Source organism: Bacillus rossius, chromosome 12, assembly GCF_032445375.1.
Source record: "Bacillus rossius redtenbacheri isolate Brsri chromosome 12, Brsri_v3, whole genome shotgun sequence".
Classification (NCBI taxonomy): domain Eukaryota; kingdom Metazoa; phylum Arthropoda; class Insecta; order Phasmatodea; family Bacillidae; genus Bacillus; species Bacillus rossius.
This window is the reverse complement of record NC_086339.1, coordinates 47,194,578-47,210,592: the sequence shown is the minus strand read 5'-3', so window position 1 is coordinate 47,210,592 and position 16,015 is coordinate 47,194,578. Positions and strand designations below refer to the sequence as shown.

General features: G+C 37.3%; 1 protein-coding gene across 3 annotated transcripts in view; it reads left to right on the top strand.

The window, feature by feature from the left end:
* LOC134537915 (uncharacterized protein C6orf136) overlaps positions 1–14,871 on the top strand; it is a 38,526-nt gene extending 23,655 nt beyond the window's left edge. For all 3 annotated transcript variants that reach the window (XM_063378869.1, XM_063378871.1, XM_063378870.1), the window contains exon 7: positions 13,307–14,871. In XM_063378869.1, coding sequence (XP_063234939.1) covers positions 13,307–13,471 — 165 coding nt within the window. In that variant the 3' untranslated portion in view covers positions 13,472–14,871. The remainder of the gene's footprint in view (positions 1–13,306) is intronic.
* Positions 14,872–16,015: the final 1,144 nt, after the last annotated feature.

Here is a 16,015-nt window from a genome sequence, read left to right as displayed (position 1 = left end):
TGTGCGCAATAATATGAAGTAAGGACTATCAAACGTTTACGTAAGTCTGATGCTGTTGGTTTTACTAGTGGGAATATATTTGACATTAGATACCAAAACAGAAATGAACAGATGATTAACATGGAAAAAGTTTTCAAATGAATGGTGCGATAAAAAAAAATCACGGGCCTGATTGGTGTGACGATAAGTACATAACCTATCTCCAGTTACGTGGTGTCGTATTTCTCAAGCAAAGTATTTAATGGTAGGATTATAAAGGTAATGGTGTGACATGTTAATCTTAGAGCATTATTCTGCACAATTATTATTACGTAAAGACTTTTTCCCTACACATTTTGGAACACATTAAGTAAATTAGCTTTGCTATTTAAGGAGACTAATGCTTCAGAATACACTATTTCAAATAATGTGAACAATTTTAGGAATGCATTAGTCGTGCTATTGGTGTACATACACACACAAATTGATTTTCATATAAGTAAAAGGGTATTTTTGTAAAATTTTGGTTTCCTCCCCAACCACCCATTGCCTCCTACTCGCGGTTGTGGTGGTAGATGGCCCTTGATTTCCCAGTACGTAATTCTAAGAGGGATTGGTAGAGTGGCTGTGCATCTTAGATTTTATGTTTTGATTTTAATTTTAGACCATGTTTTCCCAATCTCCATGACAATGGCTATTGCATTGTTGTTGCATTCTAGCAAATTTTTGAATTTGTTTGTCAGGCAATTTTGCGGTGGAATCTGAATTAGCTGAAATCATGTAATAACTGCAGTTTTCATCTGCAGAATAACATCATCGAAGCATGCATGATTTCTGGCAGAGAAAAAGGGAAAACAACATTTTTTACCACAAGTGCCTTTATTTTCAACTGAAATGCCCTGCATTTTTAAACAATTGCCTATTCTTCCAGTAATGTTGGCTTGCAGTTTGACTGTCAACAAACCTTTAATCACCTACTATAAATCTAAGATCATAATATATTCTTAACTAGATATTGTTGGTTAAATAAATGTGAAATTGAAGGCCCTTAGAAAACTATTGAATCCGATATTTCTTAGGTTATCTTGTTTGTAAATGTTTAGTTTTTTGTTTTATGAGTTGATTCTCAAAATGTTATATATTAGTTTTCTTCTGAGATGTGGCAGTGACAGGTGTGAGCAGTTCTGGTGCATTCTGCCTGGAGACTTCTATAGCGGAGCATGGACGCATCAGCTAGTTATTAATGGAAACACACTGGTTCACTTGTTTTACACCTGTTGACTGTTAAAGTAATTCCAGTCTCTGTTGTTTACTAGATGCATGTATACCCACATGACTTGCCACTAGCCACTAGTGTGTCCTGGTAGGCTGATGGAAGCTTCTGGCCTTTTCCACCAGAGCTGCCGCCGACATGCGGGACATCATGGCGTTGGGGGAACAGACACGGGCGTTTGAGATGAAACACAAATAATTGTACCATTTTAATTGAGCAGTGAAGGTTGTAGGTAAAGAGAAGCTATTGATTTTTTGTTTATCCTGTTATTAATTTGTTGTATTGTGTGGAATGTCACACAAGTACCATTGACGTTTTACGTGCTTGAAAATGAGTGCTGTTTCAAATCTGTGACAGCACCACTTCAAATCGGGCACTTTCATTTCAGAACTGTGCAAATACACAGTTATTTAAAGAAATAGGTGCAGTTTGAAATAAAAAGGCACTGAAAATTAGTTTGTATGCTAGTAGTCGGGCAAAAAAGTAATAATTTTACACAAAAATGTGAAGTCAGCGGGTCCTTTCAAAAGTGATTACAACTGTCATTCGACTTTTATCCACCAATAACTAAACATGCATGAAGCTGGATATTTCATTTTGGATCAAAATTTTTTACTAGCACAGTAGAATCCCGCCGATGCGACCCCCCTCTGATGCATCCATTCCATTTATACAACCGTTTTTTGGGAGACCGTGAAAAATTTGAGCAGAGAAAATCAAAATTTTTTTAGTAAAATCGGCTGAAAAACAAGCCTGTTACACTTTGTTGGGCACTATGTGTTCACGTTTATCTTGGCGAGAGCTGTACTGTAAGCAGGCAGGCATACAAAAGACGGCTAAAAATAGATACCACCCCTCTAGACTGTCTACGCGGCAGTGTCTAGCTGAGCTCGGCGCATCCACTATCGCACGAAAAGCCGTCTCAGCTGTCATGTTATCTTACCCGCCCGCACGAAAAGCCACTGTGGTAGCTTCTACGAGAGCGTAAGAAACTCGTCCGGCCAAGCTGGCTGTAGCGGCGGCTTGACGTCATACGTGACGTGGCGCTTACCTCTCCATCCCCTGCTAATTCTTCAAGTCTCATCCCTCCCAGAACCACAAACCATGTGAAAACACCCCCCTCTCCTTTTCCAACTAACATTTCAACACATTCCCTCCCTTATTTCAACCTTCTGCGTGAGAAACTGTCAGTATCCTCCTCCCCTCCCTTCCCGCACCGCGTTCAACAAAAGCCAGGTTGTATAGTCCATTCTCGGTAAAATAAATATTTTTATGGGCTTATACGACTGTCGTTCGCCATTAATAAATACTTTATAAGTTTAAGAGTGCGAGGGAGATAATATTTTCTCGCGCGCGGTCAGTTGAAGTGGTTCATGTTTTCCTCGTAGGATAGCGTTGCATTCTGCCAGAAGAGCGTACGGCGCGGCATCATGTGGAAATCCCACGGACTAGTAGGAAAACGGAATGCCACCTGGCGAGGAGGGGGGGGGGGGACGGCTGATAGGATGGGATGAGTCAGCTGAAGCAGCCGAGGCAACAGCTTTGTGATGTGCTGAGAAGCACAAGACGACACTGGACTAGCACGCCCGTTTCATACAAACCAGACAGAGCGGATAGATCTTTTTTTTTTCGTTTAAAGGAACGCCGATTTTATGGTTAACTGTTTCGGCGTCCATTTTATAACCTTTACGCTTCGTGGATGTTACTGTGTGATACAACACCACTTCGTTTAAATAAAAACCGTTCAACAGTTCTGGTACATAAAATATTTCAAAGTAAAATTATCACTCATGTTTATTTTACATTTTACTGCAAGCGAAAAAAAAAAGAACTTTAGATACAAGTCTATACTACATACCTAATAGTTTAGTATTGTCATCTGTCTGACAACTGCAGAACGAAACTTCTTATTTATACCTTTTTTAATACACTTGACGTTTCTGACTCGTGTTTTGTAACAAATATACCGTTCATTTGTAGAGAATAAAACACAACATAATTTGTTAATAGTTTGAGAAGATAACAGTATATTCAATTCTGAAAAATCGGCGATCTCGGCACTTTCCGCATTACAAAATATCGGCTTGAGCTGAACTTTTTCTGCTCTTATCGCGCGAGGTGGCGTTAATACCAATGGCGCGTCCTGATAGGCTGGAACAGTTTTCCGCTCTGTCTGGCCGGCGTCCCAGCACCCGAATTACTAGGTACTGGCTCAGGCAACTGAAGCTGAATTACTCCAGGAAATATTATCCTAATCAGTTTGCTAGTTTACTATTTTCTAAATGAAAATTTGTTAATTGTTTCTCCAAATTTCGTTTCTAAGTTAAAAAAAAAAAGTGAATTCCGTGTAGTCCACGTTTTTGATTTTAAGAAAAGTCAAACAAGAATTTGTCTTTTTTTCCCCGCAATGGACCTAGATAATAGTTCATATATTTTCTGTAAATCCAAATGTCCATACTTTAATTTTAACTTTAAGTTAACTTTTATAAATGTATGTTGTGTATAATTAAGTATACCTGTTTTTATCGATCAACATAATATTTGCTCCGTAACCAATTAAGTGAACTTAAAGTCAATGTTACTGGCATTACAGTATATTACACATAAATTATTATTATTATTATTGCAATCACAACTGGTAATCATAAATTAAACAGAACTACTATAATCTATTTCATTGTACGAATTTTGACGTTTAGCTTGTGAGAAAGGTCTCTGTGAAAAGGATTGCAAAGATCTTATTTTACCAGAAAACTATTGAACTGCCAGAAACTTTTAAAAAAGTGAACGTCAAAGTTCGGACAACATGGACTTTATCTCAATGGAAGTTATTTCTGAATACAAAATATTACCATATCGGTTTTTCGAAATTGAATAATAGTTCACTACATTATCATTGTGTTAGGTATGTTGAAATTGAGCCAACTTCTCGCTACAGAAAGGAAACGTATGTCTCTTCTCAAATAACGTAGAACATGGTCGTGGTAACTACCCACCTATATACTACCTCTGAAGGTACAATTACTAAACTCGCATTCGCGGTGGCCTGGGTTTCAATCCTTTTTCAGAGAGTCTTGTTATATTTTAAGTAGTGTATCTATATTGCGGCAAATATTAGAATAAATTATATGTGTCGTTAAGAGCCATGACCGTCTATGGTGGAAGGCCGCGGCCTAAGGTGTGGGAGGGCTTGCTGCCTGTCGCTCAGTGGCTGTTGTGTAATTGAAGCTACCGTATATCTAAATATGATACAGAGACTATAACAGCTAATGAGCGACAGCCATTAACCCTAGCACACCGCGGCCTTCCAATAAAGATGCCCACGAAAGAGCCCATCGAAAATTAATATTGAAAGTTGTAATTAATTTGAGTGAAAAATTATGTTTTACTTAATATTTTTTTCGTTCATGTTACGTAGCGTTTTCTTTCCATAGGCTAGTCATAGGTTCACTAACGTAACCAAAGTAAGTTTACTCTTGGTTATTGAGCACAATATATATATATACATAATACATATAAAGTTTACATATATACACAACGTGTATCTAAAACATGTACAAACTTCGGCAGGCTGTTTCTGGAAAGAATACAAGACGAAAGCCTAATAACCACTTTACTCATAAATCGAGTTACGAACCTCCGAAAATGGAATTTTCCATATCTTGAAATTAACATCATCAGTAAGTAAACTGTGGCATATGATTTTTTTTAGAAAGGAAACTTTACACCTTGCAAACGTGCTTTGTAATGCCTGCCCCGTTTTTTTATATTTATTATTAGCTTTTCAGGTGGTAAAATGTGCTAAAACAGAAATGCAGTTATATTCATTGAAGGATGTTCATTACAACCTACGTATCTAGTGGTGAAAAATTTGCGTTTTACAAAATCATCAGACGCAGTGCAAGTTATTCAAGAATAAGAAAATTTGAATTTTGGGGGTTCAAAACTCCGAATCCATTGACGAGAAAAGTATGGTACACAGGTTTACGTCTTGTATTTTCGCCAGGAATATTCTGCCAGAATTTGTCAGTATGTTTTAGATACACGTTGTATATAGAATACATTAGAAAGTTTACACACACACACACACACACACACACACACACACACACACACACACACATACACATATATATATATATATATATATATATATATATATATATATATATATATATATATATATATATATATGGAATACAGTAGAAAGTTTACACATATAATATATATAATACATTACTAACTTTAAAAATGTATATAGAATACTTTAGAAAGTTGACATTCCGTGTTCGGCCCTTGCAAGAATCGAATAATAAGTAATGTGTGTAGAAAATATAAAAGATTATGGAGTACCTATACTTTAAGAAAATTATATGAAATGAATTTACAGTAGGATAGGTCCATGGGCGTATATAAAGGGGAGGGGGGGCGGATTTTTGGCTCATTTGGGTATGTAGTAAAGTTCAAGGTCACATAGTCGTGTATGTATTAATAAAAAGTCACGTAAATGAAATATTGTCAGTAACATTAAATTTGGGGGAAATATAATATTTCAAAAATATTACGTGTTATGGGGTCAAAGGGTCAGGGTCTCTTGGCGTAGTGCAGGATGTCTGTAATGGTGTAGGTGAAGCACCTTTATTGACTCAGTTTTCATGAGTCATTTTAGGCAGTCTCGGTTTTTCGCCAAAAGAGCCCAAAATCCTCCATGTTGGTTAGCTAAGTATTAGTAACGGTTCTTAAATTTCATTAAGATTTTCGGGGTATCAAATTGCTTCGAAGCTGTAGGTTCCAACAAGTCTTTGAGCGATAAAATACATAAACTTTCAAGTTATTTTGCACCAATAAGTTTTTTTTTTAATTTACTATATAAAGTACGTCAAAATTTATTTTGAAATAAAGCATAGTCTTAGTAGAAAACCACATATGATACCACAAATTAACGATTAATTGTTAAAGATGGAATAGTACCTTAGTAGCCATTGCAATTTATTTTCTATTCATCTGCTCATGCGTATTTATGAAATTTTTAGACACGTCAGATTTTTTACAATGTTTTCCAGTCGCGGTGAAAATTACGATTATTGTAATGTACTTGCACAAAACAGAACAAGAGCACATAAAAGCTTCACCACCAAAAGTAGTAAACATTAAATAATTGAAGCTATAGCAGCTCGTAAGATTCGTTTACCGTACCCAAAAGATTGAAATACTCCTCACTTACAAATAAGTGTAACTATGTTACACCGCGTACTGATACAAACATTTCGGGACCAATAACATTTTACGATGTAATTATAATATTCTATTAAACTGTACTCCTCCCCCGTGTATCCGGCATCCAGTTATCCGGAACTACAGTTGAGGAAAACATCTGCTGGCCCGTACAACCTCACAACACGATACCCTCCTCCCTTTCCTTTTTCCCCTCCGTCAAACCCATAACACCCATTCATTTGCCTTTTATGGTAGACGCAGTAGTTGCTTACAGCGTTACAACTTATCTTTCAGGTCGCACGTCGACCTCGGCCGGCCGCTAGTGCTAGATAGTGAATTGGCAATGCAGTTGTGCCGTATATATTTTGGACGTTTAGTATTTGTTTATACTGTGTTATGTGATGTCAGCAACAATTAACATTAATGTGTGTCCAGATGCAGCAATAGAAAATATGTAATGACCAAAAAGAGTCCTGGATAGCCGTTTTTAAATCCTCTGAAATCATATTTTTAATAGACGCGATATATAATTGCTATGCTACGCTTATTTGATAAGTTTCCATTCACGTGTGACATTTCAAGAGTAGTACAGTTAGAGCACCCCTCAACAATAAGTCCCACAAGCGGAACTCCCGATATCCGGAACTAATTTTCCAAAAAAATTAAAACATTACAAAACACCTCCAAAACATTTCCGCACTGGAACGAGGCGTTTTGGCTTTTGCCTGACTGTACATGTAGGCGCGCGCGCGCACATCTGTCAGAGAGCTAATTATAGCCTGTCTTTCCCGCCCATTGCGTAAATACACCGCTGGTTTTCGCGTAGGACGTGAATTACTATAAAGATATTTATCCTATAAGTAGTTTTATTGATTCACTATGTCAAGTAAACGGAAAATTCCGGCCGGCCCGAGAGTATGTACACAGACTCCCACTATACACGCTGACACACGTGATAGCGAGTAACATTTACTTCCAATGTGTGATGCTTTCAGTTTGTAGACAATTTAGTGTGCAAATATATATTATGTAAATATTTATATTTTAATATATGGTTAAACAGTCTACTTTTATCTGTATTTTCTATCTCTGTGTTTTTAAACGAGATGCTTGAAGTGTTATTCTTGTGTATGTGAAATGTAAACTGTGCGTGGCAGTAACTATACACTCTCCAGGAAGTGCGAATCACTAACACGTCAACACAGAAGTATCACAACACTGCAGCTGTAGTCCTACTACCTCCCCCGAACCCTCTTCTTCATCCTCTTCGCTCCCGCACGCCCCCACCCACCTACAGAGATAAGAAACACCCGCTTGCCAGCTTGCTAGAATAAAGGTTATTCAACCAGCCGGTACGTTTTGAAAACAGTACTTGTAGATCTACATATTTTTTATTGTATGGTTTTATAACTGGAAAATATTTACAGTAGAACTTTGGCTATACATATAAGTTAATATGTGCAGCATGTAAAGGCCTTTTTATTTGCTTCCCTACTGCAACTCCCCTTACCCGGAATTTTCCCATAACCGGAATAGACCTCCCCCCAATGATTCCGGTTGAGGAGTGCTCTACTGTATTGCATAAGGCTGTGCGAACGTTCGAAATTTCGAACTCGAACCGAACTTTGGTTCGGTTCAAGTTCGTGTCAATAAATTTGGGTTCGAGTTCGTTTTTTGTGACAACACTAGAACTTGTTAGTTTCCACATTTTAATAATACTAGAACCACGATTTTACGTATGCTCACGGCAACGGCGCCCATATGGAAGTTTGTAGGGGGGGGGGGGGGCAGACTATATGATAGATTGTAAGGGGGGGGGGGGCAGACCTTCAAAAATTGACAAAAAGTGTCAAAAATTACAATTTGCCAAAAATCCTCAAAAACCCATACATTTTTTCCTCTTCCTGAAAGCTGGGGGAGGGGGCCACGGCCCTACCCTGCCCATGGGTATGGGCGCCCTTGGCTCACGGTTTCAAGGATGGCATTCGTAAAATCGCTGCCTTTGTAAAATCGGGGCTGGCCCATTTGCCCCCCCCCCCCCCCCTTTTTTTTCTCCCCATTTTATTTCTTTAACTTTTTGAACTAAATATATTTGGTATTACTTGGGTGTATTTTGTCGTTATAAACAACATATCATTCAATATTAACGACTATTACTGCAACGATGGGGGAAAAAAACCTCCGGCCGCAGCACATAGAGTAAGTAAAGGGAGAGGCGCCACTCCCATAGTAATGATCGTTTGCTTAAATTTGTAAACAAAACCCTTGCGATCATACCATTTCTTTGCAACTTGACAACAAAATAATTACAGCCAGATACAACCTGAGAAAGGTTTAGTGTATGATAGTTGGCACCTTTGTAGTTACCATATTTTATATTGTTTCGATAAAGGCTACTGACAGTAGCGGATCCAGAGGGTGGCTAAGGGGCTCAAGCCCCCCCCAAAAGCATCTGGGTCCACTATTGTTTTAGTGTTTGCCTTGATAAAGCCTAGCCTCAGCTGGGTCAAGCCCCTCTTAAACCAAAATCCTGGATCCGCCACTGGCTACTGATATTGTAAAATTGCTTTATGTTAGTCCTTATAATGGGACGTTAAACTATTTCCGCAATAGAAAAAAAAAGGTTCAAAGTGGATTCGAACCCTCACACATTAGTTTAATACTATGATGCCTTTACCCATATGACCACCAATTTATCTAAAGAAAATTTAACAAGTGTATGTACTTATATAATATTTTTCTGCACTAGTAAAGTCCAAATTAATTATACAGCCAGATTGAAACTGATGATCGTTTAGAAATGAATTTTATTTCTGTTTATTATATTTATTTTCCATTCCATTATTAATTTTTTTTTTATTCTCAACTTCAAAAACTACAGTAGCAGCCCTAGCAGGTAATATGGAGAACGACAGGCCAACGTGCTCTAATTTTCGTTTTCGGCAAAATGCCACGCAGCATCTAGTTTTCAGTGACATTTTAAATTATATACTTTTACCGTACTTTCAAATCCCATTATTACCACGAGACAATACAAAGATGGCCGTATGTAATTATAATAACTGGATATGTAATAAACTAAAGAGATCAAAACTTGTAATTTTTTTTCCGATGTTGGTGAAACATGGTATGATCTCATTTTTAAAGATTCAGTTGGTCCTATCTACTGTCACCAGCGTGTGAACGTGGAATGCGCACTGGCTTCGCCAGCCCGGCGCCGCCCGCCCTTTCCCGCGCTATCTTCCCACGCTGCGGCCGGTCTCGGATGCTACAGTCTCTGCGCTGCTGTTATTTGAAATATTCAGATACATGGAAAGTGTTATACACTCGTTTTAAATATTTTGGAATCAAAAACAAACTAATATCATCAATTTAAAAATAAGTTACCTAACTTTAATTTTTCCGCCTTGCAGAAAGAAGCAGGTTTCCTTTGTCACTATTCTTTTTAAAACGCGTCTTATTGCCACCAATTGCAGCGTTTCCCACCTATTTCAATTTTAAAATGTGGCTTCGTGGTAGCGCGATACAACAAAACAAGTAGTGACGATCTCCGACATGTGCGACATCTGTTATGTGTTACTGCAATGAACCTCTGCGTGCAGAGTGCCCGACATCTGTGTGTGGACGCGTGAACTACGATGTGTAAAATTCGTTCTTCGTATACCGATTACAAAGGTTACGGCGGAACAGATTTTTCAGCTGGTATTGCTTCTAAATGGATCCTGCTGTTTCTAACTCATGCACACATATGTGTTGTATAATATTATTATTTTGTTCCCCATTTCCAATCATATTATACTAGCATTCGTCTACTAAACTTCGCCGTTTTTAGAAATAATTAGTTAATAAAATAAGACGCATACCGAAATTTCGATTAATAACATTTTAAGATCCATCCTTACTCTGTAAATAATACTTTACCAAAATCCAATTTATGTCATGGTATTTACAGAATCTGCTCCACCGCAAACGTCGATTTTGCTGCTCGGAACCACATGTATCGCGCACTCTTAAGTTATTATGATACAATTTGTTTATTAGTAACACAGCAGTTTCTGCTGAAAAAACACTAATACATCAAATTTTATTGAATAAAAAATTTAGCAGGGCCGTAAATATATTTATTTTACTGCATAGTTACTTTTCCATCTGCATTCTGTGTTTTTTTTTCTTTTTTTTTTACGCTGCGAAGGGACGTGGAAAACATAATTGCTTGAGCTGTCAAAATAAACATAGCTGACGGCAATGGCGGGAGCGCATCCTGTCGGTCTGTCGCTGTGATTATCTACTCCAAAAACATGTCACAGCAATTCAGGATAGCATTGTTCTTATATCTTTCGTTTAAAGTTGAATGTTTTCTACCTGATCCACACAAGTTCCTTCGCCACGTTTTGAACGAAAATAACCACCAGCCGGCTAGCGTAGCCGAACTCGCGTGACGCGAATTCACTTAGCGCGAGTATTTATCGGAACCCATTGTTTGGGGTATGCGAGTCCGGGATGTAATATGAATTTAAAAAGTTGTCTTTTTTACACCATAGACTATTTGAATATGAAATATATGCGAACAAAGGCAATTTTTTTATTTTTTTTTTGGGTGGGGGGGGGGGGGGGGCTATAAATTAGCCTGAATTCTCTATTGCTACCATTCCGTTTATAAGTCCGTTTTTTCCGGAAACCGTGAGGGGTCGCATCAGCGAGATTCTACTGTATGTATTTTATACTGAAATGAGGAAAAAATAAATATTACTATGGGCTACTCTAAAATTAATTTTTCTTACTTGTTACACACAAAACTGGATTTTTTTTATTACTTCAGCAGAAACATCATAAATACGACACAGAAATAATTTGTACTTATTCAAAATTATTTTTCATCTGTTATTCTCACATCAGGGAAGTTTACCGTAGTTTCTCAACAAAAAAAAATCTTTTGAAGCCATAGGCAAAAATTTACCTTAACGCTGAAGTTGAACTTTGTATTATTGCAGCTTCACTCACCCTAAATCAAAGATCAAATAAGATTGTCATATTTATTTTTTTAACCTGTTTCTTCATATTATGTATTTTTGGACGTTCACGATTAGAATTTTGCACTGTGACTGTTTAAAATAGTGAACAGATAGTTAAGATTGCAGTTATCAACAAAGAACAACTCATTAATGTACACTAAGACTAACGTAATGGTGAAAACTAAAATGACACGTCTATATGCATGCCATGTTACTAGGGAGGACGGGGAGGGAGGGGTCAGCTGGGGTCGTTTTCCAAATACCAGAGTTTGGAAGGAACCAAATTTGGAGAAGCGTGAACACATGCTATAAAATAATTTAAGTAGAATGCTCCTCATCTCAGGTAAAATGTGCTAAAGATAATCTGGTGCCGTCTGTACATGCGAAGCATGGAGCTGGTGAGCTGTCTCCGTATGATGTTGCTAGATTCGTCAGATGAATTTGCAAGTTTAAAATCAACAGTGTAATTGTTGATTTGAGTCATTTTCAAACAAGGGGCCAAAATTAACCATGTAAGCGTTAACAGATATACTGTGTTTTCTCGCATAATCGTAGCACTTTTTATGAACGTTAAACATTTAAAAACGTTTTTAAAAGAAAATTTACACATCAGACAACTATGTATTTTCATTAATTAAATATAGTGGAACCTCGCCACTACGAGAGCTGACAATGCCGGGAAAAATCCTTGTAACGAGTACTCGTAATAACCGAATATAAAAAAAATTAATGTTAAGTTAGATTCTGGACCGTCCAAATAGTCTTAATTTCACACTGTAACTTGAAAACGGTGCACTGTATTGAAAAAAGGTGTTGAATAAAAGTTTTATCAAATTAAATTACGAATAGAAAGTGTGTCTATGGAATTTTTTGTATCTACAATGGTTTTTGATTTAATCACGAATAAAATGGCCTGATACAAAGACCGGCACCGTTCACAGTCATGGAGGGAAGGTATGTGAAGCGGTGGAAAAAAAAAGAGCGAAGAAGGAAGGGTGTTGGCTGGTCTATTTTTAGATTTACCCCTCCGCCGACTTAGGAGGGGAAGCGACTGGTGCCGTCAACAGACAGAGAGAGGGAGGGAAAGAGAGAGAGTGCATTTTGTTTGTCACCAGTTCTTCCTCCCCTGATTGTTGCTTATACCTGCTAAGGACCCAGTCCGTCTGGCGCCCGCGTAGCCACGCAGCTGTCTTGTGTTTACTGCGTGAACGGTATTTTTTCAACTGACGGTGTTTTTCCTTTTTTGAAGATGCCATTCAAATCACTCGTACTTACGAAAGGGCCACAAGGAAGCACTCGTAATTACCGGTTTAATTTAGTATGATTTACGTAGTCAAACTGACGGTGCATTACAAAACTGTCGTAACAACGAAGGTCTCATAGTATCCCGTACTCGTAATAACGAAGTTTCACTGTAAGTAAGAGGTAATGTCCGAATAAATATTAGATTTCTATTTTAAAATACCTACATCGTTTTATACGGAAAAAATAACCACACAGAGCACTCAGAATCTAATAGCGGAACCTAAAACATAATGCGACGTTTACGCGAGTTTTTTTAATCCAAATTTTGACGCCCAAAAATATGGGTGCGACAATTACGCGAGTGCAACGATTGTGCAATAAAAGAGGGTATGCTGCTCTTTTATCTTTTATATGTGAAAATTCAGTTAGGTAATCATAACTAAAACTATTTATTTGAACAGTTTCAGGAGAAGTTCATTTTCACACAGTTTCCATTGTGAATTATTCTCTTCACAAATAGTTGGTATTAATTAAAATGTGAAGATGGAACATGGCTAGTGAGTGCGGTGTGTGGTTCCAGATGATGCCGGACAGCGACCGAGCGGTGGACGAGCAGAAGACTGATGTGACGGCCAAGCTGGCGTTGTTCACGGGCCTGGTGCCCTCGCTCGGTAACAGCTTCCCGCTCGCGTTCCTCTCCGCTGTCGGACGTCATCTTCCCAGTGCACAGGCTAGAGTAAAATAGGTCTTGTTCTTTGTTGCTGTTGGAGGTTGTAGGTTCGCTGCCCAGTGTGTGCAGTAGAATTGAGGTTATGGCTGTGTCGAGTTGGCAAGCGTTGTTTCAATAGTGCCCTGCTTCCCCTCCTTACAGAAGAAATCACCCCAAGATGTTTTCTCACAGTTTAGATGTATACGTCCGTGTGTACATTTTACATATTTTTGGAGAACATAACTTTGTCTTTGGTCTCGCACACTGTGTTTATTTTTTTAGTTTGTCATTACTTTTTAAGGGCCATTTTTAAAATTATAATGCAATATGATCCTAGCATGTGGTGTTTGAGATCAAGCTGTAAGTAAAAATGGTTCATTTCAAATTAGTAAATAAAATAATGTAATGCTACTTAAGTTTACAAAGGTAGATTAAAAACAAATGCTTTGATGTCCATAAAATTCTTATTTGTTACCTAATTTCACAATTATTGTTGTACCTAAAAGATACATGTCTTCTATGTAACGAATGCATTATTGACTTTTCGACATATCCCCATCCCTTTCCATGCTCTGGGAAACTAGGGAAATCAGGAAACAAAAAAAAAAGTGATGGTCATGGAGGCATTAGTTTTTAATCAAGTTTTGTTAATGTAATTATGTAAAGAAATCACATACTTTAATTCACACAGCCAATGATAAGCTAGTACCAAATCAGAAGAGACAACTCTGGAAATTTAATTGCTAAATGCTTCAAAACTGTAAATTTTTAATCACTTTCGAGTCCATCCTGAAAAAATTAATTCATTCCCTGGAATTAAATACATTCTTTTGTAAACATTTCCTGCTTTCAATCCTCATGTTTCCTTTTTCTCCTGTGAGCACACCAGTAGTCAATTTGACACAGGGTCTGTGAACATAGTTACAGTTAGGTAGCCATTGCTTTGCTGACGATAGCCCATTGGCAGTGTAGTGTTTTCTGCCATCAGTTTTATATGTGATTGATAAGCACACAGTTTTAAAGGTTGTTAACTTGAAATTCAAGCTTAAGTCCTTTGTGATTGCACTGTAGTCTGGCTATGCATATACATATATATGTGTTAAGTTTCTCAAAAGATTTTTTTTTTTTACATCAGCAGTATTACTGTCCAAAGCCATGATGAAATGTTTAACTAACTTTTGAAATTTGACTGCTGAGCTGGCCTCAGATCAGATTCCTTTAATTTTTGTCATAATTGCATTGATGTATTAAGTGATGCTGTGAAGGGTTGGTAAGAAAACTAATTTGCATAATAATTGATTGTAATGTGTACAACTTTTTTTCTAATTTATTTCTGTTATATATACTAAGTGGTCTGAGTTGAAACAGTACCATTTGCTCTCTATATAACAACATTGTACCATAGTTGTTTAATAAATGTTATGTTTTCACATCAAGCTTGCATTTCTTAATGGCTTCAATCAAATTAAATTTTATAGATTATGGTAATAGAAAATGTTCATCATCCTGGCAGTGTCAAACTGAGATTTTTCACGAGTGGGAAAAGCGGCAAAATTTGCAGTAGAAAGGGTACTCCAGTTTGCTGCTTTGAGCATCTTCACTGCCCATGATGTTGAGACAACTTAATGCAGATTCTATTAATAATTCCTTCATCATAAAATAAATGATTAAATTTAGTTTTGGAATACAGTAGTTTCGTACTAATCTGGACTTGTTGGGACTTTGATCCTGTCCACATCACCGAAAGTTCAACTTAAGATCATAGAAAGTTTGTTTGAACAGAATTTGCGTTAAAATGCATGTAAAAAAAAGTGCATAAAATAAAAAAATGATTTTTTTCCTTTCATAAATACAACTTGTCCTACAACTTAATTTTATTTTTTATGTGTAAAATTTATAGCTTTTGGTATACGGCATTTGGTAGGAGTAAAGTCGATGAATGGAAGTGACGGACCCACGTGTAGCAACATGAACCCGTATAGTTACTAATGTAAACGTTCCATGCACCACCTCCGAGAAACAACAGCGTATATGCAAGTGCACAAATGCTTCAATGTGTGAGTGCACAAGATAGCAAGTGGGCAAGTGTGGTAGTGAACAAGTGTGCTAGATAGCAAGAGCACAAGTGTGCAAGTGTCATTTTTACCTTTCCCTGCTGTCTCCTCACCCGGTTCCTCCATCACATAATTACGTATTTATTCTCAAGCAATAATATTTTTGTAATGCTTGAAAATTGTTGCCCCCTTCAGCAAAGAAGTTTCACTTCAATAATTTTTTTTAATTTTTTGTGAAATGGATTAGATTTAATGATATGTTGCAGTTCACAAAAATTTGATCAAATAATACAGAGAGAGGCAAGTTCTGGAAAATACGGCCAATAGGAACTTAAAATGAAAGGATGGTTGGTTTGGTAGGTTAAGTTTTGTTATCAGAAGAAAAAAAAAAACAATTTTCTTTTTCTTTTGAGCATGCGGCAGAGCCTCAATTCATAGAGGCTGAGAGATGCTTCCTCCCCTAGCAGAGATTCCTCCTTGGCTTAGCCTTGGTATCCCTCCCACAGCGGTGCACTTGCTCAGGCCT